Source organism: Anopheles darlingi, chromosome X, assembly GCF_943734745.1.
Source record: "Anopheles darlingi chromosome X, idAnoDarlMG_H_01, whole genome shotgun sequence".
Classification (NCBI taxonomy): domain Eukaryota; kingdom Metazoa; phylum Arthropoda; class Insecta; order Diptera; family Culicidae; genus Anopheles; species Anopheles darlingi.
Genome location: NC_064873.1, coordinates 5,510,223 through 5,538,003, shown reverse-complemented (window position 1 = coordinate 5,538,003; position 27,781 = coordinate 5,510,223). Strand labels below are relative to the sequence as shown.

General features: G+C 54.2%; 3 protein-coding genes across 6 annotated transcripts in view; 1 reads left to right on the top strand and 2 right to left on the bottom strand.

Moving 5' to 3' along the window:
- Positions 1-9,191, bottom strand: part of LOC125954778 (low-density lipoprotein receptor-related protein 4) — a 12,971-nt gene extending 3,780 nt beyond the window's left edge. The window contains exons 1-6 of the mRNA XM_049685370.1: positions 8,467-9,191; positions 6,478-7,531; positions 4,444-4,894; positions 4,233-4,357; positions 1,387-3,541; positions 52-348 (exon numbers count right to left, since the gene is read on the bottom strand). Coding sequence (XP_049541327.1) covers positions 52-348; positions 1,387-3,541; positions 4,233-4,357; positions 4,444-4,894; positions 6,478-7,531; positions 8,467-8,617 — 4,233 coding nt within the window. The 5' untranslated portion in view covers positions 8,618-9,191. The remainder of the gene's footprint in view (positions 1-51; positions 349-1,386; positions 3,542-4,232; positions 4,358-4,443; positions 4,895-6,477; positions 7,532-8,466) is intronic.
- A 2,476-nt stretch (positions 9,192-11,667) lies between these two features.
- Positions 11,668-19,903, bottom strand: LOC125954846 (inositol polyphosphate-4-phosphatase type I A). Of its 3 annotated transcripts, none has more exons than XM_049685490.1 (8): positions 19,493-19,903; positions 19,093-19,406; positions 18,165-18,326; positions 17,288-17,458; positions 17,014-17,214; positions 16,308-16,933; positions 13,288-16,229; positions 11,668-13,216 (listed from the first exon to the last, which is right to left on the bottom strand). In XM_049685490.1, the coding sequence occupies exons 2-8, from the start codon at positions 19,208-19,210 to the stop codon at positions 13,084-13,086; spliced, it is 4,353 nt and encodes a 1,450-aa protein (XP_049541447.1). In that variant the 5' UTR covers positions 19,211-19,406; positions 19,493-19,903; the 3' UTR covers positions 11,668-13,083. The 3 variants fall into 3 exon arrangements, with proteins under 3 accessions (XP_049541447.1, XP_049541455.1, XP_049541463.1); XM_049685498.1 differs by having other exon boundaries at positions 18,165-18,323; XM_049685506.1 differs by lacking the exon at positions 18,165-18,326 and having other exon boundaries at positions 19,493-19,902.
- A 461-nt stretch (positions 19,904-20,364) lies between these two features.
- On the top strand, positions 20,365-27,676 carry LOC125954812 (uncharacterized). Of its 2 annotated transcripts, none has more exons than XM_049685440.1 (5): positions 20,365-20,990; positions 21,673-26,118; positions 26,197-26,375; positions 26,466-26,813; positions 26,882-27,676. In XM_049685440.1, the coding sequence occupies exons 2-5, from the start codon at positions 21,712-21,714 to the stop codon at positions 27,012-27,014; spliced, it is 5,067 nt and encodes a 1,688-aa protein (XP_049541397.1). In that variant the 5' UTR covers positions 20,365-20,990; positions 21,673-21,711; the 3' UTR covers positions 27,015-27,676. The 2 variants fall into 2 exon arrangements, with proteins under 2 accessions (XP_049541397.1, XP_049541387.1); XM_049685430.1 differs by lacking the exon at positions 20,365-20,990 and adding an exon at positions 21,024-21,144.
- Positions 27,677-27,781: the final 105 nt, after the last annotated feature.

Sequence of the window (27,781 nt, the reverse complement as noted above, 5' to 3'; positions counted from 1 at the left end):
CCCGCAATAAACCTTCCGTTCATGGGGCATTAGGGCCCTTCAACCACTTACCTTGCGGCCGATCGAGTCGATCACCAGCCCATCGACACTGGTCATGCTCTCGCTGTAGATCTGCTTGATGCGCATCCCGTCCGGTGTCGAACGCATGATTACGTCCTCGATCGTGTCGGCCCAGTAGATCTCACCGGTCCGGCGGTCGACATCGAGCGCCACGACGTTCGAGATCGGTGGTAGCGGCAGTACCACGTCGATCTGGTAGTCACTGTCCAGCGACACCTGGCGGACCTCGGTGCGGTGTGCGAAAATCAGGTAGTTGGACGGTCCGGCCTTGCACGTTTTGCCATTGTCCTGTGGTAATGGAGGGGGCAATAGTAGTAGTAGTAGTGGTAGTAGTAGTAGTAGTAGTAGTAACGTTTGCATTAAAAAAAGAGACAAAATTTGAATGGTGATAAGAAAAAAAAACTAAGACAGATAATTGAGATCTGTAAAATGCATTTGGAAGGTAATTTTATCAGTTTACTCACAAAAGAAATTGAAACCTCTATCAGTTGAAATCTAAAAGTGATGGCGAAAATAGTGAAGCTATTCCGTTCTGACATTTGCGCAATTCAAAAAAAGGTAGTCCGCCGCGTCGGAAATGGACATCATATGGAACTTTGTAGATGCCGGGGACTTCTGTTTCGGCATCTAAAGCATCCTGGTACTAATGGACAACAATTAGAGTATCGAGAGATGGCTCGATTCCGTATGGACGACGCTATGAGCGCCAAGAAGCTCCAAAAGATGCTGAAGAAGAAGATCGACAGAAAAGTGGCTACACCGCTGCGTGCGATGGTCCGGCAGGTCGGTACAACTAACCAAAAAATGCAAAAGTACCTAACGAATAATGGGAATACCGTTCCCTGGCGGGATCTGGCCGGTACTTCTGGTACTCGAAGCGACCATTAGATGATATGGAGTGGTTAATGTCAATATGGAGTTCAAATCGGTGAACCAGCCCAACGTCAACGAACCAGCTGCATCCCATCGAAAAATTCGGTAGCAGCAAAAATTGTAGCATCTGTTGGGTCGATTTTGTGGCGAAAACGGAGAAGGAATTGATCGAAAAAGCACAGAAATATCTGCATAAAAACAAACTGCGCAAACGTGTTGTCGACCTTCATGTCGAAAAATCCAGCTAACCACCGGAAGGGTGCTCGGAATGGCGGAGTCAGAATTTTGTGTGAAAGGTGATAAAATTACCTTCCAAAGGCAGGTTTACAGATCTCAATTATCTGTCTTAGTTTCTGTCTTATCACCATTCAAATTTTGTCTCTCTTATTTTTAAATGCAAACGTTAGTAGTAGCGAGCAGCGTGGAAGAGGAGCAGTCCAGTCGCAGACTTACCTTCAGTTGAATGCCGATCGGACAGGCACAGCTGTAGCTGGTCGGGTTGAGCAAACAGATGTACGAGCAGCCACCATTGTTGTGCGCGCACGGGTTCGGCGTGTCGCGCCGATTCCGATGAAAAACGCGGATGTCCATGAGATCGCTATTGTTGGCCAGGATGGTACGCCGGTCCTGCCCCGTGTACATATCGGCCACCTGAATACTGTGCGTATCCCAGTCGGTCCAGTACACGCGCCGTTCGTACACGTCCAGCCCGAACGGATGGTGGAGGCCCTCCTGGAGCAACCGGTTCCGCCCGGTCCCATCGTAGTTGACGTACTCGAGCGATTTGGTGCCACCGTCGAGAAAGTACAGCCGCTGTTTGTCCACATCGAGCGCTAGACCGTTCGGCCACTGGAGGTTCTCCGAGACGAGCGTATACCGGCCACTGCCATCCATGCCGGCCCGCTCGATCAGTGGATTCGAGCCCCAGTCCGACCAGAACATGTAACCTTCACCCGGATGCACGACGATGTCGCGCGGTTTATCCAACCGCTCCCAGATGAGCAGGGCCCGGTGGCGCCCATCGGTCGTGGCCGCCTCGATCCGGTTCGTGCCCGGATCGGTCCAGTAGATCTTCTCCGTGATCCAATCGAACGCAAGGCCGGCCGGTGAGATGAGGTTCGAGCGGATGATCGGTTCCTGGCCGCTACCGTTGATGAACGCCCGGCTGATCATGCTCTTGCCGACGTCCGTCCAGTAGATGACGTTCGTGCGGCTACACCAATCGACCGCGACCGTCGATTTGATGCCATCGAGCGGTAGCACCATATCGACCGGGTTCGGACTATCGAGCTGCCGTACCCGGACGTCCTTTTTGCGTACGATCAGCAGCAGTTTGTTCGGTACGGTCGAGCAGGTACGGCCATCCGGACGGAGCGTTAGCCCGATGGGACAGGCACACCGCCGATGGGCCCGGTTCGGGAGGCAAAGGTGTGAGCAACCGCCCCGACGTCCAATGCCACCCTTCGCATCGCTAGCCGGTGGGCAACGGTTCGGGTAGTCGGGTTGGCGGGATGGATGGTAGCTCTGGATGCCCATCGGGAAGTGGAGCCCTTCGTGGACGACCCGGAACCCCCGTCCGTTTACCTTGCTCGCGGTCGAGATGGTTTTCGTGTGCCAATCGGTCCAGTACATCGAATCCTCGAAGAGGGCGAGCGCGAACGGGTGCGGTAGGTTGTTGCTCAGTATCTTCCGGCGGCCCCTCCCATCGAGGCCCGCACTTTCGATCACGTGCTTCGCATCCGCCCAGTACAACCGGTCGCTGGTGTAATCGATCGTGAGACCGTTCGGCCAAAAGATGGCCTCCGAGATGAGCGTTTGCCGCTCGGAACCGTCCATGTAGGCCCGTTCGATGCGTGGACTGGTGCCCCAGTCGGTCCAGAAGACGGTCGCCCTCCCCGGGTGGACGGCAATGGCACGCGGCTTGTCGAGCTCGTTCGCAGCAATCACCGCACGCATCTGCCCATCGAAGGTCGACACTTCGACGCGCCGTGTCCCGGAATCGGTCCAAAAGAGCAGATCGTGTATCCAGTCGACGGCTAGGCCACCGGGCGATTCGAGACCCCACTTGACCACGTCCCGCACACCGCTCCCGTTCAGATGGGACCGCTTGATGACATCGATCGAGACGTCGGTCCAGAACAGCAGATCCTGCCGGTAGTGGTAGTCGAGGGCGATCGCATTCGGTAGCCCCTTCGCGATCGACGTGTACTGGTTGTTGCTGAGCGACACCTGCCGGATGTCGGCCCGGTTGGCCATCAGCAGCTTCACCGAACCACCGACCGCCTTGCAGGTGCGCTGATCCGGTCGCAGCACGTACCCGGGCTGGCAGGAGCACCGGAAGCTACCGGCCACGTTCGTGCACTGCTGCGAGCAAACCGGGCTGCTCGTGATCGTGCACTCGTCGATGTCGGTACAGTTGTAGCCGTTACCGTGCAGTAGCCAGCCCGGCCGGCACATGCACTCCTCCCGGCCGCTGTACGCCGTGACGCAGAGCTGCTCGCAGCGGGCATGGGCACCGCACGGGTGCGCGATCGGGCACCGCTGCTCGTCCTCACCGTTCACGCAATCGCTATGCCCATCGCACACGTGCTTCTGGTTGATGCACACCCTGTCGGATAAGTTCGAAACATCGAAATAGTTATTTATAAACCGCTGAAATTATGCAACGAAGTACATATTTGGGTAAAAAAACCGATAAAAACCAATACACCAGAAGTTCGGACCTCAAATCTGCTGTTTTTTATGTCGGAAAAAAACATATTTCTTTATACATAAAGATAAGTCAGCCATTTTCATTATGCTGCGCCCGAATATGTCCTTTTTTTCTAGCATACAACTAGACCTCATTATGCAAGGAAAAATGTATGACTTTTGCATGGAGTCACTTATGATGTCCACTAATTTACGTAAAGAAGTGTCGAGCACATGCAAAAAACAGTATGACATGTTGACAACAGTTCAATTTGTACGATAAGCACTTCAAACAGGGGATTTAAGCTCATGTGACAACCTCTAAAAATTGTATACTTTCAGAGATTTTAATATCTCCACTATCTGCAAGGGGGAGGGGGTAGAAGGGAAATGCAAGATTGGTCTTAACTCCCTTTCCCTTCCTCCTACCGTTCTTCAAGGTGGTTTTATAAGTTTCTGGCACATTTGATCGGTTCTTTAACCACTTAAATATCAAATTATAAACCTCTTCAATTATGCATTTTTTTAGAGCTGTATTGGATATTGGTTTTTAATCGATATTTGTTTGTTTGTTGTTTTTTTCGGCGATCTTTTTGCCGAATACTCACGAGTCGCGGCTACTGTTCCGGGTGCCGGTTGGGCAGAGGAACTGGTTCAGCTCACACTTGATGTCGCAGTCCTGCTCGTCCTCGCCCCGCCGACAGTCGGCTGCACCATCGCAAACCCATGTACGCTAGAGAGAGAAAGAGAGAGAGAGGAAGAGATGAAATCATTAGCAGCGGCAGCAGTAGTAGCAACGGTAGCAGCAGGTTAGCGTACCAGTATGCAGCGACCGTCCTTGCAGGTGTACTCGTCCTGCGAGCAGACGTGGCCGGCCACCCGATCGACCGGGCAGCTCTTCTCGTCCTCGCCATTGTTGCAGTCCTGCTTGTCGTCGCAGCGCCACTGGAGCGGTATGCAATCGCCATCGTCGCACCGGAACTCGTTGATCATGCAGTCCACTTGCTTCTTCGGGCAGTTCTCCTCGTCGCTCCAGTCACCGCAGTCGTTGTCGCCGTCGCACCGGAACCGCAGCAGCACGCAGCGGCCCCCGGGGCCACCCATACCACCGAGCGCACCCTTGCACTTGTACTCACCCTCCGGGCAGTTCTGCATCGGCTGGTCGCAGTTCGCCTCGTCCGACTCGTCGATGCAGTCCGTCTCGCCGTCGCACTGGAACGACGCCGAGATGCACGAACCGTCCTTGCACCGGAACTCGTCACGGGTACACCTGGGAAGGGGGGAGGATAAGTAAACGATCAATCACCTAGTATTTGGGCTACCTGGGAAGTGCCTCCAGGACAGGAGATGCCCAGGAGGACTGCCTGCAGGTTCGACGAAATCCGAAATTTGAAAACAACACGCTAATTGGTCAATTAAGTCGAACAAAGGCAGACGTTTGTTGTTTACGCATACAGTCCGTCAGGCAATCAGGCGCCACCATTCAGACATCCACACCAAGCTTGCGGCCATTAGGACGAGGGGACGTCGCCGAATCTCAATTAGCATCGGTCGTAGTGCCATTTCGTTTAGCAACCGGCAGGTTTAGCTGATCGTTTTGCCATTAGTTACGATTACAGCTTTTATTAAGATGTAAGCTGATGTATGAAGATCAATCCTTACATCTTATATTGAATGAAGGCTAAGGTATTGTGTTGTTTCATTTGTTTCATCATTTTCATCCTCATTTAAGCGAAACCGTAAACAGTAACACGTTTTTCGAACTTTAAAACGGCACCAAAAAATAGGAGCTTTGAGCAAAAACTTAACAAGGATTACATACAGTATGAAAAAAAAGTTTATCCACCCCTGCATGAATTTAACGTTTTGGTTGTTTTCTCCAAACAACTAAGTCCGAAAATCAAAATTCGTATATCAATAGTTTCGTATTTTATTGTTCATTTATTTTGTTTTTTACTTTTTTCCACAAGACCCACTAGAAAAAAAGTTATCACAAAAATAGTAGAGAAAGGTGCGACAAAAAAGTTTATCCACCCTATACCAAATAAAAAATGGTTTTCTCTTCGAAATAGTCAAATAATATTTTTTTCTCTCCATTTCAATGATGCAGTTTAGTTCTTTAATCTCATGCGCATCTTTTGAGACCCTATCGATGGTTCTATCGCCTAAAATGATGGAGTTGTGCGCCTAAGAAGCACCTAACAAACTAATAGTTGTTCAGTTTTTAGAGATGCTCACCAAGTTTTAGTAACTTGGTGCATAACTACATTATTTTAGGCGATAGAACCATCAATAGGGTCTTAAAAGATGCGTATGAGATCAAGGCACTAAACTGCATCCTTGAAATGGAGAGAAAAAAATTCTTATTTGACTATTTCGAAGAGAAAACCATACGATACTATACAATTTCTTACATTTTTTTTGTATGGGGTGGATAAAGTTTTTTCGCGTGTTTTTCGTACCTTTCTCTTCTATTTTTGCGATATATAAAAGCATGAAATGAAGAAGAATAAAAAACTAATCTATTGATATGCGATTTACGATTAATTTTTTGACAAAGCTGTTCGGAGAAAATAGCCAAAATGTAAGCTTTTTTTTCATACTGTATATGTAATCCCGAGAAATTCAAGGACTAGAGCACTAGCCACTTACACAGGAATAGAGCTCTGCTCTGATCACAAAAACAAAAAGATAAAGATTCTAGAATGAGATGCTAGAAAGTGTGGCTTGGTAACAAATCTCCCCCAAAAAAAATAAGTACTTGTTAGAGTTTAGTGTGCAACATTCCGGCGAACGAAGGCAAATGGTTGCTATACAATGTTGTTACGCAGGGCAGGATGAAGCGGCACTTACTGTTTGGTACAGTTGCGCTCGTCCGACAGGTCGTTGCAGTCGTTATCGCCATCGCAGACCCAATCGTGCGGTATGCACATCCCGTTCTGGCACTCGAACTTGCCGTCGGTGCAGTCGAGCCGGGAACCGCAGTGCGTCTCGTCCGTGTAGTCACCACAGTCGTCATCCCCATCGCACAGCCAGTCACGCGAGATGCAGGTGTGCGTGGTGGCGCAGATCACGTGCGTACCGCTCGTCTCGCAGTTGTCCTTGATCTGCTGGGCCAGCAGCTGATGGACGGCCTCGCAGTTCTGCTCGTCCTCCGTCAGCACACAGTCCGCCTGCCCATCGCAGTGAAGATCCATGTGGATGCAGGCGCAGCTCTTATCGCACAGGAACTCGCGCGGTTCACATTTGATGTCGCAGTGCTGCAAACCACCGACCATCGACCCGGATCCGTCACCACCGGTGCCTCCTTTGCCTCCGTTGCCACCGGCACCAGCCGATTCTAGCAAAAGTTCATCCTCGGACCGGAACACGTCATCCTCCGGATGCCGATGGTAACCACCAATCTGGCCGACCGGACCGAACCGCTCACCGAACGGCCGGATACCGTCGTTATCCCGTCGGCCGCCCCCACCCCGAATACCGTACAGATTGCCGTCGTAGTGGTTGAGCGAACCGTACACGTTACCACCACCGCCGCCCATACCACCTCCCGCACCCACACCACCACCACCGATCGGAGGATGTGACAGGCCGGAGCTCCGGTCGATCGCGATCGATGCATTCTGGTTGAAGCTGTTCCGCCGCCTTGGCGGTGCCATCATGATCTTGCCCGGTGGCAACGGTGCCCGGCTGTCCTTCTGGTGCGGTTTCGTCTTCCGCTGCTTCGTCTTCACCAGCCGGCCCTCCGACTGGCGCATCGCATTCGAACCGAATATCTGCCACGCGGCACCGAGCTTGTTCGGGCCGCCCTGCTGCTGCTGGCTGCCGCCCAGCTTGCCAGCCCCGTAATGGCCGGGCGGTTCCAGCCCTTCGGCCGACACCTCCGTCGTGTGCTCCTCACACAGCGCTAGCGAGGCCGGAAAAGAGAGAGAAAGAGAGCGAGAGAAATAATGTTAAAGAGAGCAACAACATAACGGAATTCAGTCATTCCAGCGACCATTTTTTCTGTTCGAGATCGAGATCGAGCCTCCCGCAAAAAAAAAACAAAACAAAAATTACAGGAGGTGGAACAGGAAAACCGAAAATTTGACAAACAAACAAAAAAAAAACTGTCGCTCTGCCCAGTGAGCGACAGAGACTCGAGATTTTCAAGGACAGATTACACCCCGACATCGCCCCAATCGCGTAGTTTGATGAATGGAAACCCCGTTCGCGCCGGGATGCGCCTGCGCCGCCACTCAGCATCCAGGCATGGCATGGCTGGTGGAAGAGGGGGGGGGGAGGAAGGGGAGAGGCGATTCACAAAAATTCTCTAGAGAGATTGTGCCTGTGCCTGCGCCTGTGTCTGTGTGTGTGTCAAACCCAAAGCCCCCAAAAAAAATGTCTTCCAACGCGTCCGCCCATCTACCTGTGTGTGTGTACGCGTGCGTGTATGTGTGTGTGTGTGTGTGTGGGTGCGTGTGTGTGTCTCCAGCCAATTCTACACTCACTCTTTCCCCCTGTCCCTGATCTCTGCTCGGGAGAAAGGAAATCTAACCTCACAAAAAAGCAAAAAAACAAAAAAACAAAAAACAAAAAACAAAAAAGAAAACAAGCGGAAGCGAACCGAAAAGGCCACATAACCACAATGTCGACCTCCAAGCAGGGAGGAAGCTATAACGGGAGACGGGATGCATGTAGAAGGAAGGAGTCGTTGCCGATAAAAAAGGGAAGGACTACCAAGAGGAATACCCCGGGGTCGGCCATTTTGGCCCAATCGGTTCCCGGAACGAGCTGGCTGGAAGGAGAAGCTGAAGGAGAGAGAGTGGGACCATATGGTTTTGGGGCTGGGTAGATACGTACCAAAGTCAACAAGGAACAACTGGAGGGCGAGTAGCGGTACCAGCAGCCCCACCAGGACGGTCAGCCCCCCGTGCGTACCGTTACGCCACCGCCTGCAGTTCAACCACCATTCGCCCACCTTCCGCTGGCACTGCTGCCGCTGCTGCTGCATGTTGTCCGGGGTGGCCGCTTTTGGGGTAGTCTTCACTAGTTCCCCCCCAACACCTTCTTCTTCTTCTTCGTTCCCTGTTGCTGGTCCTTCTTTTGTTTTCGCGGTCTTTCACACACACACAACGCCAACGCCACTAGCACACAGAGCTTCGTGTGCTTCTCTTGCCTCCCGCCACCCCCTCCACTCCCTCTCTCGGCTCCCCTTTATTCCTCGATCGTACGTGTGTGTGTGTGTCTCTCTCTCGGGGTAGGTTCACCACCACCACCACCACCACCACGACCGCGCGTTCCAGGGGCTACAGCCCCACGGGTCCGTGGGTCTTGCGTCCAACCACCCCCAACACCCCTCCCCTTCCACGGGCGAAGGTAGGCGAACTGCCTACGGAAACCGCCTTACTGCGCCTACTACTGCCTGCTGCGTCCGCAACCCGGGCCGCTGTTTAGCATCTTCTCTTATATCCTTTCCCCATGGTGCGAGCGATGGCGGCCGTGGGCGGCACCGGACCACTGGTAAGCTGGGCTGGGCGGCGGCGGCGGTGCATCGCCCCGCACCCCGCACTCCACACCTTCCTTCCTTCCTCTCTCGCTCCCTCCTTCCCTCCCTCCCTCCGTCTCACACTCGGATGCTTTTCACCAGCACGACATGCGCTGGGGCGCTGGCCGGACGCTCCTGGCACCGGGATGTGTGACAAGCTGTTCCCCCCTAAAAACGCTCCTTCAGTGCCTCCTTCAGGTCTGTCGCCGTCACTTCCTGCACGCACTCTCACGCACGCACGCACGCACGCACACGTTGCGAGTGCGCACGCACACGAGCACCGATGCTTACAGTCGCTAGGGATGCTGGGGATGCTGCGCGCTGAAACAACAACGCCCTTTTCAACGGCGTCGCGGCGTATCCCCTTTTCGCAACACCCGATTAACAACTGCTGCTGCTGCTACTACTTGCTACTTATTGCTTTACTTATGCTGCACACACACAAACACACTGGTATGCACACTGGTATGCACTATTGGAATGGAAATGTTCACATCCCGGGGGCCCATGATAGAGGAGCCTGAACGTATCCTTGTTTCACGCACTGCTGCTGCTGCTGCTGCTGTTGCTGTTGCTGATGATGATGATGATGAGGATGCTGTAGGTTGGAGCAAGAAGTTTGGATTGAATTGTTGATTGGTAGCAGTTGTTGATTGACACGCACACACAAGCACACGCACACCCACACACACACGCACACACACACGCACAGAGATCAATGGCACTGGCCACCATCTGTGGTGCCCCTCCTTCTTCTTGGAGGGCGTTGGTGGAGGCAGCGATTTTCAACGGAACGAAAATGCGTCGTTGGTCTGTCGGTCGGTTGGTCAGGATATGCTGGCGCTCCTTTCCGGGTAACCGGGATCCGGGAATTTCCCAACCGATCCGTGCGTGTGCTGTTGATCCTTTAAACCACCCACCTCCCTCTCCCCCTCCCTCCTTTTTTCTTTGCCCTAACCTCACCTCACTCTGTCACAACGGTCACATCTTCCCGATACCCGGGGCTTCACTCTCCCGCTGTGTGTCGCTTTGTGCCCCCGGATGGAGTCCACTGGGAAGCACACTGTAACAGTCACCTGTCACCCCCCAAAAAACCCTTCACTAAAAATGGCTCCCTTGGTTTTGATTAGCCTTGGCTACTTGGTACGCAGCACTGATCGACCACCACCGTCAGTCAGTCACCGAGAGCGGAACACCTAGAACTGACGGAAAGCGCGTCGCAGGTCGGCGCCCAGCCACCGGTTTGGTTCGTTCCGTGCGCGGAGGCGGAGAGATACGAGAGATACGAGAGATACGAGAGAGAGAGCAGAGCAGAGAGAGACATAGAGATAGAAAGAGGTATACATATATATATAGAGAGAGAGAGAGCGAGAGAAAGTGCTTTCCAACTGAACGAGAGATTTGGAGGATTTGCGCCCTTATGTAACGGGGCAGCATCGGCAGCAGCATCCTTTTTCATCCCTGATTGCAAGCGAGCGAACGGTCCGAGCGGTTCACCAGCGCGCAGCTGCGAGGATCTGCTACTGTTGCTACTGATGCTGCTGCTGCTGCTGCTGCTGGGAAGGAGAGATGCTCGCTACCCAGAGCCCGTAGAAGCGGTGTAGGGGGAGCACCGGGGTGTGGAGAGGAAGAGCAGGCAGAGGAGTAGAAGCAGAAGATGTAATAATGAGTGGCCCACGATGCTATTTGTTGGTGCTCCAAGCCGACGGACATCAGCGAAGGTACCCCTGCCGAAATGAGGAATACGGGGATGGGATGGGATACCCTCCCTCGATGGCAAGGGATAGCGGCCACAGGGTAGCGGCCTCTGGTTTGGGCAAGCTGGCGATGCGTTGAGGACAGAGGTAATTAGACACCCTTCTCAGGGTGGGGGAGGATGAAGGAAGGGAAGGTTAGCCGTCCCAAGTGATTCGAACGGTTTCTCTCTCGCCCTCTCTTATTCTCTCTCTCTCTTTCCGAAGGGTGGCGTACTTGTGGCCCTTTAAGCCCTCGCCCAAGTACGGTGAGATTGGCAGGATGATGACTGCGTAGAGGTAGTCGCTGGTCTCGAGTGGGCGCGAGAGTGTGTGTGTGTGTGTGTGTATGTGTGTATGAGCGGGCGTGACCGAGATGGAACACAAGCGCTGGTGTAGAGAGATCTCCACGCCTCTCTCAGATCCGCACTCCCAGGCTAGGCCCCGCTGTACACCACACCCAGGATCATCCCAGGATCAGCGGCGAAGCGGCGAGCCATCACCTCGATTTTGACTCGATGGCTGCTGCTGCTGCTGCGACTGCTGTTGACGGATGCTGGAATGGGAATGGGATCCAAACTATCCGCTAACTAGGCTAACGAGATGTCTGCACAGTCATTCACGGATCACGTTGCAAATCATGCAGAGCATGCTGCATGATACAACTCCTCTTTCGGATACGTCATCGTACGGAAAAACGGCCATGCTGCATGGCGTGGCGGCTCGGTGACACTCGGCCAGCTGGTTTAGTTGGTTTACATAAATTAAATATTGGATGTTTTTTTTTATTGTGATACGAGCTATCCGAGAGTTAGGGAAATAGGAATTGGGGGGGGGGGGGGAGAGCACGGGGATGCTGTTCGCTCGACAGCTCGAGAGTCACGCACCCCAACCCCTTCCCTTACCGTTTTTGCAGCAGATTTGACGGCGACGTTCACATACACACACACACTAACTGTACTGTGCTGTGAGCTGCGGTTCCTGCGTAGTCCTCGGGTCTGCACGATGGTGGAGCGTGGATCGCTGGGATCCGCATACGGTTTGCTGCCAACCTGTTGCACACGGAGGACACGAGGGGTGCCGTCTGCCTCTCCCGGATTCACATTTTCGCATTTGTCACACTGTTCGGTACAACCTTTTAAATGTCAATGTCACGAACAATGCAAATAGAGAAACGTAAAACAAACACGTACCCTACCCTAGAGATAGATGATGTTGTGGCGTGACTGGCGGAAGATTTCGTTTCGATTTACCAGGCGCCACCGCGCCAAGGCGAGTGGATCCTAAAGTACTGCGCCCATTTTACGGGCGCTACCGTAATGTTTCTTTGTATGCTTTACGTTCGTCTGCTCGAGAGAAACCAATGATAATAATAATAATAATAATAATAATAATAATAATAATAATAATAATAATGATAATAATCATAACCTCTTAGATTTAACTACTACATGGTACGGTGTAAAAGGATGCAACGATGCAAGGAGTATTGAGGATAAATGAAGTCGCCAAACCTTACGCGACGTAGTAGATACTGGGGGGAGGGGGAGGTTTGAGGACATAAGATGCGATTAAGTTTGCCTTTTCTGCCAGGCTGCTGACTAAGCGATGGCATCGGATCGTCCGATGCGTGTAGACTCTGTTTAACTTGTTTCTTCTTCTTCTTTAAACAAAAAAAAAACAATTAAAAATAAAAACGACACGATGATGCATTAACAACGTAGGTGAAACTTAACTCAACTCAACAAAAAAATGGAAATAATAATGAATGGCTCGCATTATAACAAAAAGGTGTGCCGCAAGTAAGCATTAAGTATTGGCTGACCAAACTAGTTTTGGGATTTTTTTTTCGACCTTGCCTTAGCCTCAGCCTGTGTGCCTGTGCGCCGAAGGGTGGTAAGCTATGTTGCGCTTTGAGCAAAGTAGCAGAGTACAACCAACGCGCACTTCCTGTGGTCTAGCCTGGTTTGTGTGCCTTTAAGTAATGGTTCAGTCCTGGTTACGGTCCACAGTCCAATTGGCAAGAGCTAATCCAATCCAATAGACTTTGGGCCAGGTGAAGGATGGTTTAGGAGGCTTTTGTACGATATAACGATGAGTTTCGGAAACCTGTACTCTACTAGCTAAACAACGCAAGAAAACACGCACCATAACGAGACCTACGATTCAGATACCCCGACATGGAGGGAATGGTCCGTACTAGGACTGTGCCTTGCCGTACGCACCAGCTGGTGGCCGATAGACGCTAGGCAGTGAGAGCACTTGCGGCAGATTGAACGCGTACTTCCGTATACCGACGTTTTTCATCGTGTTGTCGGAGCGGGTGCCTTCACTGCAAACAAAAAAAGGCACGAAAGAGGTTATGATTCCGGATCACAGTTGGGCGCTAGTAATACTACTTACCTGCGCATTGTGTCAAGTACGTTCTGCGCGTTAGTCGCCGACAGGTGGAACTCCTGCTGCAGCACCCGACACTGCTCGAGCGTGACCGCCATCGAGGTGCGATCTTTGGCGCTCTTGCACGAGGTAAAGCGCAAACCCTGCAGCGCCCGCGTGATATCCTCGGCTCGATGCAGCACCCGGTAGCTCTTGGACGAGTGGGCACGCAGTTCCGCCTCCAGCTCGTCCAGAAACTTCACCACCGTCGCCTCCGGTACGAGCAACTCCTTTTGCTGCGCCGTGTACGCCACCTTGGTCGGTGTGTCCTGACTGGCGGAGCAGGCCGGGTTGACGAAGTTGAACGGTACGCGCCGGTACTGGCCATGGTACCGCTTCAGGCGATCGTAGTTGTCCCAGTTGGAGCGATGCTGTTCGCGCGTGTAGCCGAGCGTTTCAGCCACCGTTGCCTTCTCGTTGATGCCAATGTTAAAGAAAACGGGTGTAACCCTGAACGTGACTACCTCCTTGGTAGGCAGATGGCAGTACACCGACTCCGGTACCGGCAGCAGAACGCGCAGGGCTTGCCGGGAGCCGGTGACGCGCGGTACCGGGATCGCCTTCGTGTCCCGATGCAGGTTACTGCGCACGAGCGCGAACGTCACGGTGGCAAGATCCTCGACCGCGACGCTCATGTCGCCCCACATGTCCGTCTCGTTGCCGTACAGCGATAGCAGCCCCTCGAAGCAGGCAAGCGGCCCGAGTTGCACCAGCAGGCTGATGAAGTTCTCCGTCACGTTCTGACCCCACAGTTTAGCCATCAGGCCGGCGACGAGCGCGGTGAGGGCCTGCGAGAAACACACGTCCCGCCGGTACATGATGCACAGTAGGGCACTCGTTTTCTTCATGTCCTGCTGCAGCCGCTGCACCGAGTGCATTAGCCGGGCCGTCTTCAGCAGCCCATCCATCGCCTGCCTTAGCTTCTTCATCGAGGGCCGCAGCTCGAGCGCCCAATCGGTGGTGGCGGACAAATCGAGCCCATCCGTGAACTTGTTGCCTTTTTTCACCTTGCGCGTTACCTCACCGATTGCCTGCGTGAGCGCCAGGTTCAGATCCTTGCTCGAAAGTGACGTCTTGCCGGTGGAACCAGCAGCGGCAGCAGCCTGCTCGCCAGCGGCCAGCATAGCTATCGCCTGTGCACTAACGCCACTAGTCGTCGGCGGCGGCTCGCTGCTGCCACTACCACTACCGACCGCCACTGTCTGCTCACTGTTTACAGTCGGATGCGATAGGGCGGGCTGTGCGGTCACGACATCCGGCGGTGGTACTAGCTCGCCGCTACTAGTGGACCCGAGCGGCATCGGTCCACCCTTCGGGTAGCGTAACCGTACCGCTGGGCTACCGCAACGGCCGCACAAAAACTTCACCTTCGACACCAGACACATGACGCTCGCCTCGATGTTGAGCTGCGTCAAGTCGAGCGGTTCCGGTTCCTCGGTTGGCCGATAGTAGTTGGCCGAGGGGCTCGAGCTCATCACCCTGGTATCGAGGAAGGCACCGTTATGGCCGAGCACGATGGCCGTGTTCTCTGCGCAGTACCCGCTCTCATCGTAAATGCCCGAGTACAGTGCCTTCTTACTTTGCTGCTGCTGCTGCTGCTGTGGCTCTTGCTGGGTACCTGCTGTGGGAGAAGTGGCACTCGAGGGATTGGAGTGCAATGTTACCGCCCCATTCACGTCGAAGTGTGTTTCGTTGAACCGGAGGCCAGCCGAGCCAGCTTGTTCGGTAGTCGTCATTCGCCGACTGGTGCCTCCCACCTTCGAGGTCGATGGTTCGTCTGTCGGTAAGTAGCAGGAGGCCGGTAGGGAGTAGTTGGTTGGGTGATCGTCCCGCTGCTGGTACAACGACAGCTGATTGAACGTGTCCTGGATGGTCGCGATGGTGGTGCTGATGTCGTGCGATGATGGCGATTTACCCTTGCCCATCAAACCACCGCCACTGCCCCCTCCCAGTTTGGTCTGCGGCCAGAGGTCCGGTGGAGGACCGAGCGGCGTGGCAAAGTCCTCCAGTTCGGGCGACTTCAGATCGAGTGCCCCCAGCTGCTGGGTGATCTTCTTGAATGGTGACATCGGCACCGACGGGAATGACAGCCCATCGACCAGCCCTTCGGGGTTCTCTGACCCAGCGGTCGAACCGGTGGCCCCCGCTATCGTCGTATCGTCGACGATGCGATGCCGCTCGATGAAGGAGAATGCCTCCTCGACTAGACCCGGCTCCCAAATGTTAAGTAGCGTGCGCGTCTTTGCCATCATCTCACCGCACAGGGGCAGCATTCCTTTCGGGTTTTTCGAACGCGCCAGCAGCAATAGCTGCGACATGATGGTCACTATCTCGGAGCGCAAATGCTTAATGGCCTGCACCGCATCGTTGGCCGCGTTCACCTTGTGGCTGCTGCCGGCCGCCTCGCTCGCATCGGCACCGCCGGCCTGCGGTGGATCCTTCACCTGCTGTAGCAGCTTGATCAGTCCGCCCGTTTTCGAGCGCCCCGTGTGACGTGTGAACGCACCGACCGTGATCACATCGAGAATGCCAGCCCGTTTGAGCGTATCGTTGTGAGCCCACATGCGCTGGAGGTGCAGGTTGACCGGTGCGAACTCGACCGTCTCGTCCGCCTTCCGGCAGCTCGGTTTGAATGCTTTACCACGCTGGTGCTGCTGCTGGAGGTACTGTTTCGCCTGCGAGTAGTCCTTCAGCAGCTTGAGGTGCTTGTCCAGCAGCTCCATCTGTCGGTTACGCCACTCGCCTCCGAGCTCGCCCATGCCCGAGATCTCCTGCAACAGTTCCTTCTCGCGTGCTATCCAGATGGAGAGCAGCTGCTGCGGCAGCAGGTAGCACAGCTGGCTCTCCAGCATGATCTCCAGCACGCTAATGTCACCGCCGAGCCCCGAGTGCAGCCGATAGGTGTGCATCTGCAAATGGAGCGCAATGGTCAATTAGTAGGAAGTTTTGCGTGCGTGTGTGTGTGTGCGTGCGCAACGTAAACCTACGCTCGGGTTAGTGAAGACGAGCCCGATTTTCGAGGGCGGCGGAATGAAGAGTTTGATGCCGAGCTTCGGTGGTAGCGATTGGGAGCGACGATGACCGTACACCTCACCGGTCGGACCAGCGATACACCCACCCATACCGCCTCCACCGCTGATCCCGCTGCTACCGGCACCGGCTGCCTTGATCGGCGACCGTGGATTGCTAGTGCGGCGCTCCGTGTCCGGGGCACAGGTTGCAATGGTCAGGAAGCCGGCACTCTCGCCACAAACCTGCGTTCGTAACGGTATACGCAGCCGGGTCGTATCCGCGATCACACCGAGCGCTATCTCCGCCCAGCCGATCGGTACCGCCGTTTGTGTGACCTTCTCGCGCACATCGTACGCCGTGAAGCGTATCTGCGAGTCCGCGTTGAGCCCATCGCACGCCCGGAACTGTATCGTGCAGATGAACTGCGGGTTCGACGAGCGCTCGATCACCTCGGTGCGCCCATACTTGATCCACCCCGACACGGACCGATTGCTCGACGTTACCTGCACCACGACGGACGGGTTGGGCGGTTTGCCGTTCCCATCGCACAGTAGATTGTCGCACGAAATCACCGATTCGCAGATCGGCACCTCGTTCAGATCTGTGGAACGACGGAGAACGGGAAACGTGATTACCAACCATGCGTCCACGCCATTGAGCGCGTGCGCGCGCAGGACATACCAATTTCCTTTCCCGTCTGCAGCCGCAGCATGTCGATGTCGACGTCGTGGATCATGCCACGCTTCCGGTCGATCTCCTCGCGCAGATACTTGAGCTGAGCCCGCTTCATGTCGTAGCCCGCTAGCCCGATCGCTTGCATCCACTCGAGCCGCTCCTGCTCGGTGTTGGCTGTAAATCGCTGCCGCATCCCATCCTGGAACTCTGCGCAGGATACAAAAAAACGAACAGAATCAGATGAATGTCGTTTCAGCAGACGCATGCGCTGAAGGCTTACCGAGATAGAACGCGAAACCATCGGCTGCGATTTGCGGGTCGCTTTCATCGTCCACCTTGAAGCACTGGTACTTTTCCAGTACGAGGCAGCCTTGGGGCTCCGAGAACGGATCATTCGATTTGAAGTAGAACAGGAGATTGCCCCGCAATCGGCACCACCTTTCGCTGCTAACTGTGATGGGGAAAGGGGTGAGAGGGAGAGGAAAAAAGAGAGAAAGAGAGAGAGAGAAAGAGAGAGAGAGAGAGAGAGAGAGAGAGAGAGAGAGCAAAACGATAGAAATGGCATGAAATAAGCGAAAGAATCGATGGACGATGACAACAAAGCACACACATACACACACACTTGTACTAAGGCTCTTTGCTGGATAGTACAGCACTACGGGATTAATCGCGCGATACGGGCATACACTGCGGCAGGTTAGTTGGGTTGTGGTGAGTATTTCACCACCACCGAGGCAAGGGGAAGGAAGGGCGCAATATCCCGGTGTGTTGGGTGAGATACTATCGGGGCAGACGAGGACGCCATGGTCCGGGTTAACAAAATGGAATCGTGATTAACGGATCTGGTAAAAGATCGTGGCACAAATGGAGTGCGTCAGGTGACGTGCGCACTCCTACACGCAGACGTACATACACACATACACACACCCATACACACACAAAACGCCAATGTTAGCCGATTCTAATGCGTGTTATTTGGAGTTAATAGCAATCGTGAAGATTCCTGGATGCATCCTAGTGCACCAGTGCATAGTAACCAGAGTGTCAGTGGGGGGTGGTGAGAGAGAGAGGAGGGGACGAGAAGGAGGTTACAAAGCGACGATTGCTGGCTGTAACGATGCGGGTCGCGCCTAGCCAAGGAAAAATGAAAAACGAACCTTTAGCCGTACCGCCCGAGATGCAGCTGAGTGATTTCTGTCGGATCAGCAGAATGCGACCAACGTGCTGCTGGCGGTGCTGATGCTGCTGTTGCTGCTGCTGCTGCGGTTGCTGATGCTGCTGCTTCTGGGGCTTCTGCTGCTGTTCGGTGTACTTCCCTGCTTATTTGTTTTCATTCATCATCATCATCATCATCATCAGCATGATTCAGTTAATGTGCGATGTCCGGGTCAGGTGGAGGATGAAAGGGGGGAATGAATAACAGAACGCATCCGGAATGGGGGCGTGGATGGAGGAATGGCAGGAGGGGAACTAATGAGACGCTGGAGCTGCCAACATGCCTTAGTCAGCAAGTTCAATCTGCTCCTTCCCACCCCTTTTAAGGCCCTTTGACAACGGGCGACAGCGAATGAAACCACATTCCGTTTTATTCCCCCCCCCCCAAATGAAAACAAACATACACATATATATAAACACATACACACACTCAGATCATGTATGTTATGCTTTTCCACGAGATTGCTACGATGATTGTAATTGTTATAAGGATCCAACACAACAGATACCAAGCCAACATAGAAAATCCATCATCACAGATAGCGGTCAGCTGGAATGGTGCTCACGAATTACGGGAATGCGACGGCAATGGACAGTAAAAAGTTAAAGTGGGAGGGGTGAGGGGGGTTATTTGGATGGGTATTCATTTTAACCACAGGCCAGCCGGCCACATCACACTCGATATGTAAGCCGGTATTCCGGTGCGCGATCGATGTGCGAGAGAGAAGAGAGACAGAGAGAGAGAAAGAGAGCGAGAGGGAGACAGAAGGGGGAGGGGGGGGACAGGGGCATTTCCCAACAACAACAAAAACAGCAATATCAACAACAACAGCACGAACGCACGCACGCACCGCAGAAAAAAGCACCTACCTTCGGTTTTCCGGAAGAAACCCTCCTGCTTCTCCGTCACAAACAGTGGTCCCTCCTTCTCGAACTTGTTGCTCGGTTGGGTAGCGAGCGTCACCAGTTCCTGCTTGTTGAACCGCATCGTCGTCGCCGTCGTCTGCCTGATTCCACTACGTCGCGGAACCGCTGCACCTTATCGCGGTACCCGTTTGATGCTGATGCGACCCGATAGCCAAACCACTCCCGTCCTAGAGTCTCGTTGCCCTCAGAGGGACTGCAACCGTGAGGGGCACCCGAGAGCAGGAACCCGCACCGCCCGTTCACACTACAGCATCGTCCTAGCAAAGCAGAGCGGAATAGGAATGTATGGAGTTTAGTAAACAGCAAAACACCAGCAACCACTACTACGCTGACGAGTACCTACCCTTGCCTATGCTCTAGCACTCGTGCAGGAGGCAGTGGAGGGCACTGCATTGCACCTTCATCATCACACCAGCATCTGGGTCGCGGCGAATGCTACTAGAGTGCAAACCTCTCCACTCACTATCGGCGATGCGGCGTAAGGGGTTTCGGCAAAGGGTAGCGGCACCGACCTCCGACACACACGCACGCACGCACACGCCCTTATTTCACGTTCTTGGCAATAATGTGTGTGCTTCGCGGTGTGTTTATCCCGGAGAGAAAGCGAAACGGGGCAACCCCACAGTTGGGCCAGGAGGCGCACTGGCTGGGCTCTGTGGCCGTTGGTGGAAAACTTACTGAAGATAGTCTCCCCCGCCCACCCGACACCGTACGGTTACGCACGTCACCCCTTCTCTCGTCTTCCACCGTTTTTTTTGTCGTCGTGCAGCTGGAATGCTAGCCCGCTCGCTCGTACGGCATTGACAAGGGCCGCTTGGCAGCTGGCTACATATTTCGGTGAGCTGAGCAGAGAGCCGTACAATCTATACAGGGTGAGGATGCTGCTCACTGCGCCAGGTGACGTTTCTCATCACGCTCTTCTCATCGCACACTCGTAGTGAGATTTCCGGAACCAGTTTGTTAACACACTCGCCGCTGTGTGTGTGTGTGTGTGTGTGTGTGTGTGTGCGTGCGAGATGTCACTTAAACCTTTTGTGTATGCTCTCTCTCTCTCTCTCTCTTCTTCTTTCATTCTCTCGTTTACCCTGTTATTGAATGAACGACACGGTTGACGAATGTGTGTTGGTATGTGTCACCAAGCCATCTGAAGCAGCAATCTCACTTTAGGCGCACCTCGCACCTAGCTCAGGGCGTGCGCGTGTACAGTAGTAGTTGAGGTTCCGTGGCTAGTGCGCGCATGGTCTACGGCATTCTTCGACCACGCCTGCGCTGGAGATCAAGGAAAAACAAGCTGCGAGATTTTGTTTTGTATACAAGTGGGTGGCTGGGCACACTTGGGCAAGAGCAGGGAACAGTCGCAAGCATTGCAACGGATATCGCCACTCCCTCCCCTTGCCATTAAAGCTGCTTGCTTCATAGCAGCGTTTGACCACACAGCTGCGTTCCATCGAGAGCATAATTGTTTTGTTTTGTAGTTTTTGTGCTTTTGTGTGTTTTGTGTATTTTTATGCGTGCGTCGTGCGTGTGATGTGTATGTTTTTGAGGAACGTGATTGCGTGAGCGGAAGCAGACTGGTAGCGGGGTATCACGATTCCACAGGACAGAGACCTCCCTCCCCAACAGATTCTCCAGGAACTATCCATCGAGAGCTTTGATGTATGTGCTCGTCATGCAGTTACGACGAAGCCGCTATGAATCATACCAGGCCGCCGTGCAGTCGTGTGAGAGTGTGCGACTGATAAAGTGAAGCGAGAGGCGAGGCTCCACCATAACCCGTCGTCTAGTGCGCGAGCAGTAACAGCAGCATAGTGCGACAACAAGCTGATCGTGGTGGTGATCGGGTAGGTTATCGAGAATTGGAGGATCAAAACCTGTTCGCAATGCGTAATCGAGAATCCGTGGCAAACATACCACCAACACACCGATGCGCTTTGAATTATTTTGCTGCCCTAGATGGACACTTCGGCACAGAACCCTTTCCCAATCGATTTTCAGGTGAGGTCAGGTGCTTCAGCCAGTCATCCATCCATTCGCTCCATCCCAGGACAGTGCTCCCCCTCCACGTGGCGCAGTTATCGATAGTAACCAGCCCTTTATCGGTTTGGTGAGATATGGATTCCAATTCCGACGGCGCGTAATTGATATCGTGGTCACGCACTAACCAACACGCACGTCCCGGTCGAAAAAGAATCCCCTATTTGGAGCCTTGGGTGACGAGAAAGCGAGTGAGAGGCATTGAGGCAGGTGGGGGTGGCACTGTGCTATCCCATTTCTGCCGCTGTTTTACACCATTGCATAAACAACATTCCATTCAGTGCCGGGCCGCTAGGTGGTGACTCATCAGCTAGATACTAGTTAATGGAACGAACCGGCGTCTCCTGCTACTGCTACGCGATCCATACACGATCGCGAGCGCGAACAAAGAACACTTGTGACAGTAGCCCCGCCCCATCCATCTCGTCTCTGAATGCAACTGTTCACACCATTAACCTACCCGCTGTGATTCACTTTCTGTACTTTTAGCGAACCAGCAGCAACAGCAGGCTTCCCTTGGAACACATTATGAGTGAGAAGGAAAAAATGGAGACAGAGAAGCAGGACGTGTCGGTGAGTCCCGTGCCGGTCCCACGCACCAGACCGTCCCGACAAAAGCCGGCCATTACGTTGGAGTTCGATTCGGGTCCTGATGGAGATTATGTCAATACACGGATCGTGCCCCAGGATCAAGCATCTGCCGGAGGTGAACCGTTAGGATCGACTGGACCACGACCGATACCGGCGCCGCGCAGTACTCGTCCGCGGGTACTCCTCGCTAGCAACGATAAGGGACAGCAGGACGGCGATGATGATGGTCGCTATCAGAACGTCGTTATTCGGCGGGTAGAGCAGCCGGCCGAAAAATTGGCCCCTGGCGTGGCTACCGCCGGTGAACAGCGGATGGCAGACCGCTTTGAGCCAACCCCACCATCCTCCCCGTTGGTAGGTGGTAGTGGCAGTAGTAACAGGTTGCCCGGTAAGCTATGTAACAACCTACACGAACACTGCTCGCCCAATGTCGATTCGGATGGTGTATCCGTTGACAGCGCCGACAGTGCCGGTGGCGGAGCACGTGGTAGCACGGGCAGCGGCAAATACAAAACCAACTCGCCCGGTGATCTGTTTAAAACGATCGGCACCACCTCCCGGCTGCTGACGGAATCGATTGGTGAGCGGGTGGCGCATAAGACGCGCAAAGTGGCCAACAATGTGCGCCACACCGGCACGAGTCTGGTGAGCTGGAGCCAGGAGACAGGCCGAACGGCAGCCGATAAGCTGAAGAGCGTTGGTCGAGGCCGAAGCAGCAAAGCGCGCGAGGTAACGGCGGATGCTGGCGACGAAGGTGAGAAACCAGGCGCCGATCAGTCGGGCAGCCGGGGGCCACATGATGGCGCAATACCGGAAACGCTGCAGAGTATCCAATTCCACAGCCCGCTGCTCAACAATCAAACCGCCAGTGCGACGGTCAACCCGATGGAGACCGTCGACGGTGATACGGCGACGTACGATGTGCCGCGGTGCCGTGGTAAAAAGCTGACGAACCTGCAGCATTGGGCACCGGGCTCGGGCAGCCCATCGTCTACACCCCCGTCAAGTGTGCACGAGAGTAACCTTAGCCTGGATGCACCCTCGTCGGTGGGTTCCACCGAACGGCCGACGCCATCGGGCTACTTTCAGCGTAACGCACCCGCCAGCCAAAGCCTCTACAGTCGCGTTCTGCCGAAGCGTAATCGCCAGCCAGTGGGTGGCACTAGTGGCGCCGATCAGTCACCGATACCGGCTCCGGGCGTGCTGCGACGACAGAAGCAAAACAAAAGCGAATCCAACCTGTACGAGTCGACGTTCTATGTCGATTGCTCGTCTGCGAACGTTGCTGGAGGCGAGCCGGACCATCAGCAGCATCTATACGGAAAGCTTAACGTGCTGCCCAAGACAGGGCTATCGAGTAGCAGCAGCAGTAGCAGCAACAGTTCGTGCTCGCTAAATGCCTCCGAAGACGATAACACACTTACGGAGCTACGCAAGGCCCCGATCGCTATTGCTCGTCGGGCCCGGCAGATCTTCTCCCGGCAGGGATCCCTCGCTGGTGAACTGGCGGCGAGTCGCCGACCGCTTGCCGGGAATCCATCCAGCTCTAATCACCGGTCGGATTCGTGGAATTTTTACGATATCACGGTGGATGCCGCTGCGTCCACAGCGGAAGCAGTAGCAGCAGCAGGCTCCAGCGGTAGCAGTCCCAGCAGCAGCAGTAGTCCACTGTACGGCCACGTGTCGGAGATGCAGTCTTCGCTGCTGATGCCGGTTAGTGTGGGAAGTGCGGCGGCAACGAGTAGCTACATGGGACGCCACGACTACGATGAGGTGTCCATCGCGGACATCATCGACGAGTTCGATCCACTCACAGTTACCAGTGGCGGTGATGGTGCCAGAGGGCTGTCTACCATTGGGGAGCTGTCCCTCATCGAGGACCTGCTGAGTGCCGAATCGTACACGGCTCGACCCACATCGTCCCGCCGAGTGCGACTGGCATTGGCGAACAACGACGAAGATGGTGACGATAACACGCAGCCGGTATGCCCGAAGCCACCCAAACGTTCGGATTCTCTGCTAGACAGTCGAACTGCTGCTACTGCTGCTGCAAGCGCTCCCGATGCGCCCACCAAATCGGTCCCGGCGAAACCGAAGCGTACCAAGCAGCGCTCGTCGGTGGTGGCACGTCCGGAGTCGGAAGAACCGCTAGACTCCCGCCCAGTGACACAGATCGTACACCAGAATCTGAACCTGCCGAGCGACAGCATGGAGAATCTGGTCGATGAGAACGTCATACGGCCACATCTAGCGATACTGGATGAGGAGGGTCATCGTGCACCGGGACAGGCAGCACCACTGGCCGACCTGAGCTATCCCCGCCGAACGGAGACGCAAGCGCAGACTAGTTGGTATGTGGGTGAGACCGGTTGCTTCGAGAAACTGACCAACGTCAATCCTGTCAATGTGCGAGAAGCGGCGAGCTCGGTGGTGGAGAAAGCGACAAAGCAATCGTTGCCTCCCGAGCTGAGCAGTACGGAGATGGTGCCGGTACCGGGGCTGGAACGACCTGCCACGGAGCTGCCCTCGTACTTCGAGGCCATCGGTGGTACCGATCCAGTGTTCGAGCATGGGCTGGCAGCAGGCCAACCCTCACCAAGTCAAGTTAAGCCAGCTCCGCCTACTACAGTGAAACCGACGACCAGCGTTGCCTCGAAACTGCTCAACGCGCTAAAGCGCCGCCCGAGCCTGAACCGTGGTTCGACGGAAAAGGGTACAGGCAAGCCGGAAGTGCGCACCGTGCTCGAGATGGTGCCGAAACCGCGCCTCACCGAGCGGCTGATCACGTACAAGGGTCACGTGCTCAAGTTTCCGTCCGGCAAGATTAGTGACGTGCTGAACGAGCTATCACCCCGCTCGATCGTGCTGCGCGAGCGCATCTTCCAAACATTCCTCGATCCGCACCAGACGATGCCAAAGGAGACGCTGCAGCTGCGCTACATCCTTGCCATCCAGTGCATCCTGCAGCACAAGTTCGCTGGTGAGGGGCGGCTCGATCTGCACTGCTTCGAGATTGTGCTGGCCCTGCCGAAGAGCGGTGGCGGTGCTGGAGGTTCCGGGGGCAGTAGTGGATCTGGTACAGCCGGTAGTGCCGCCATTGCCATGTCCACCAATCCGGATTTGCTGATAACGAGCGGTGCGACGGGGAATGTCAAGACGAGCCGGGCCTCGTACATGTTCGGTACGCACAAGCGCCCCGATCGGAACCTGTGGATGGCGAAGATCCTACAGTCGGTCACGGACGTGTTTCCGGAGGAGCTGCTGCGCGAGTTTCTGCGGGCCGGCTGGTGTTATGTGAAGAAGTCGGTGACGGCCGAGTGGGCCGGTGCCTGGTTGCTGCTGGCCAAGCGGCGCCTTCACCTGTTCAGCTACGCCGACAGCCGGCTGGAGCAGCTCGATCTGCGCAAGGCGCGCTGTATCACGATGATCGAGAGCGAGACTGGTACGATCGGGAACCTGCACGTCGAAACCGGGCCAACCCTGCTGATCGACTGTCCGCCCTATGCTACGCTTTACTTTATCATGAGTTCTCCGCGCGAAACGCAGATCTGGCGCAAGATGATCCGCCAGGTAGCGCACAAGAATGGACCGTCGCTCCACGGGCAGCAGCTAACGCGGGCCGACGTACCGGTGCTGATCGATAAGTGCATCAACTTCATCTACGCGCACGGCTCGATGTCGGAGGGTATCTACCGGAAGTCGGGTTCGATGACGGCGGTCGCCCGTATACTGCAGCTGTTCGCCGAGGACGCGTTCGACGTGCAGCTAACCCGTGCCGAATACAGCGAGTACGATGTGGCGGGTGCTCTGAAGAAGTTCATCCGAGAGCTGCCGGGCTCGTTCTTCGGCTCGTTCGCGGCCTCGTTCGTTGCGCTCGGTCAGCTGACCGATGTGCAGGTCAAGGTGGAATCGTACCGGCAGCTGCTACAACGGCTGCCCCGCATCGAATACTGCACGCTGAAGAAGTTGTTGAGCCACCTGGCGTTCATCGCGAGCCTCGAGGCGCAGAACCGGATGGGCGTACCGAATCTGGCAATGATCTGGGGAACAACGCTGCTGGCGAACGCCAGCCAGAACACGGTGGACGAGACGCAATCGTACCACCAGGGGGACGCGCAGGTAGTGGCCGATTTGATACAACTGTACCGGCGTCTCTTCCCCGTTACCGAAGACGAGCTGCGAAAGGATCAGCTGATGCTGACGGTGCTCCAGAAGTACCACGCTGCCGCGGAGAACCTGTCCGACGCGGTCAAGCACTCTGGCGATCTTAAGGTTTGGATCATGATCGACTGCGACACACCCCTGGAGCAGGAAACGGCCGATATAGAGAAGGTTGGGCTCGAGGTATGTGTACATCCACCATCTTCCCGCTCAGTTGGTCGTTCTAACAGCTTTAATGATAATGATGGTGGTGGTTTGCAGGATAAACCGCAAATTAACGTGGACATAACGCCAACCAAAACGGCATCAGATGTGTGTAAGGAGCTGGCCGGGAAGACGAAGCATCCCTGGTATAAGCTCACGCTCTATGAGGTTGTCCTCAACGGTAGCCTCATACGACCCATCCACTACCGCGAGAACGTGCTGGAGGTCGTCGTGCGGTAAGTATTCTAATAGCATGCCAGATTGCAGACACATGATAACTGCCCCGTTTTCTAACACCCGTTACCCGTCTGAAAATACTACTGTAGGTGGACGTACTGGGATCAAGCGGACCGGAAAAACAACTATCTGACGCTCAAGCCGACGACTACGCTGAACGATGTGTACCGGACGATACAGAAGGCACCGGTGCTGACGCCGACGATGGAGCTCCGGTTTGCCGACCGGCGCACCAAGGGCTTGCGCAACTATCAGCTGCAGCTCGTCGGCAAGGGGTTGGTCGTGCTGAAGAAGATCGAAAAGAAGGACCGGGCCTTTGAGGAGCTGCTCAAGATTGATCTGTCACGCGTGCTCGCCTACATAGGCTGCGAACCGAAGCGTGACCGTTCAAGCCTCCGCTGGGCGATTACGCTCATTGATGTCGAGTTTAAGAGCAGGTACGAGTGCACAGTAGTGCGGTTCGGTGACCTGTTGTTTGACACATCCAAATGCTTCTCTTTCGCAGATCGCGCGACGAGCCCTTCATTGGACATATATTCGGTGGGCTCGACTTTGCTAGCCAGATGCTATGGTACGCAAGTATACTCTATAGCCACCACAAGGATGACATCCTGCCCAGTGGTGATCTGTTCTTCTGATGACGTTCTTTCACATCTGTGCCGTACGACGATTGTTTGTATTCTAGTTTTAGTTGTATAGATTTCAATCTAGAAGGACGAACCTTATCTTTAAACGTTAAAGCAAAGCTGTGGAAACGGGAACTGTACATTCAATTGCAATGCAACATATTTCCAATTTTATTTCACGTTCCGTGACTCTCCATTTGTCTCGGTACTGTACCGCTGGATGCGCAGCTGTGTTCCATAGTGCGTACCGGGTTGCAATCTAATCTTTAATCCAATACCTAACCTAAGCTTACTAAGTGTAAGAAGCACCACTTCGCAACTGCCATGCCAATACATACATACAAACACACAGTTGTACCAGATTTCCACTTGAACAAAGGAACCAAGGACCAGGGAAAGTGTAGCGAGGGTGCGTAAGGATTTCCTAACCTCGAAAAATGTATGATTGATCAAACACATTGATCACACATTAGAAACGTGATATGACATATTTCCAAAATTGGGTCGGTGCGAATCTGATTCGTAGAGCAGAGAAATGATACAGAGAGTGCCTTATCGTGGGTTCACTAGGAACCAAAAGCGGCCAAGTTAGTGGATGGAGATCACTTCCATTGATCTTTGCCTTATTTTATAATAAAACTGATGTTAAAAATCAAAATCTACTGCAAACTCATTGGAAGAATGTGAGCGAAACCCATGCTATGGTGATTGTATGTAACGGGAAGGCAATTCATCCGTTCGTGGTCAGGAGTAGTACGGTGCTACGGTGCTACGATGCT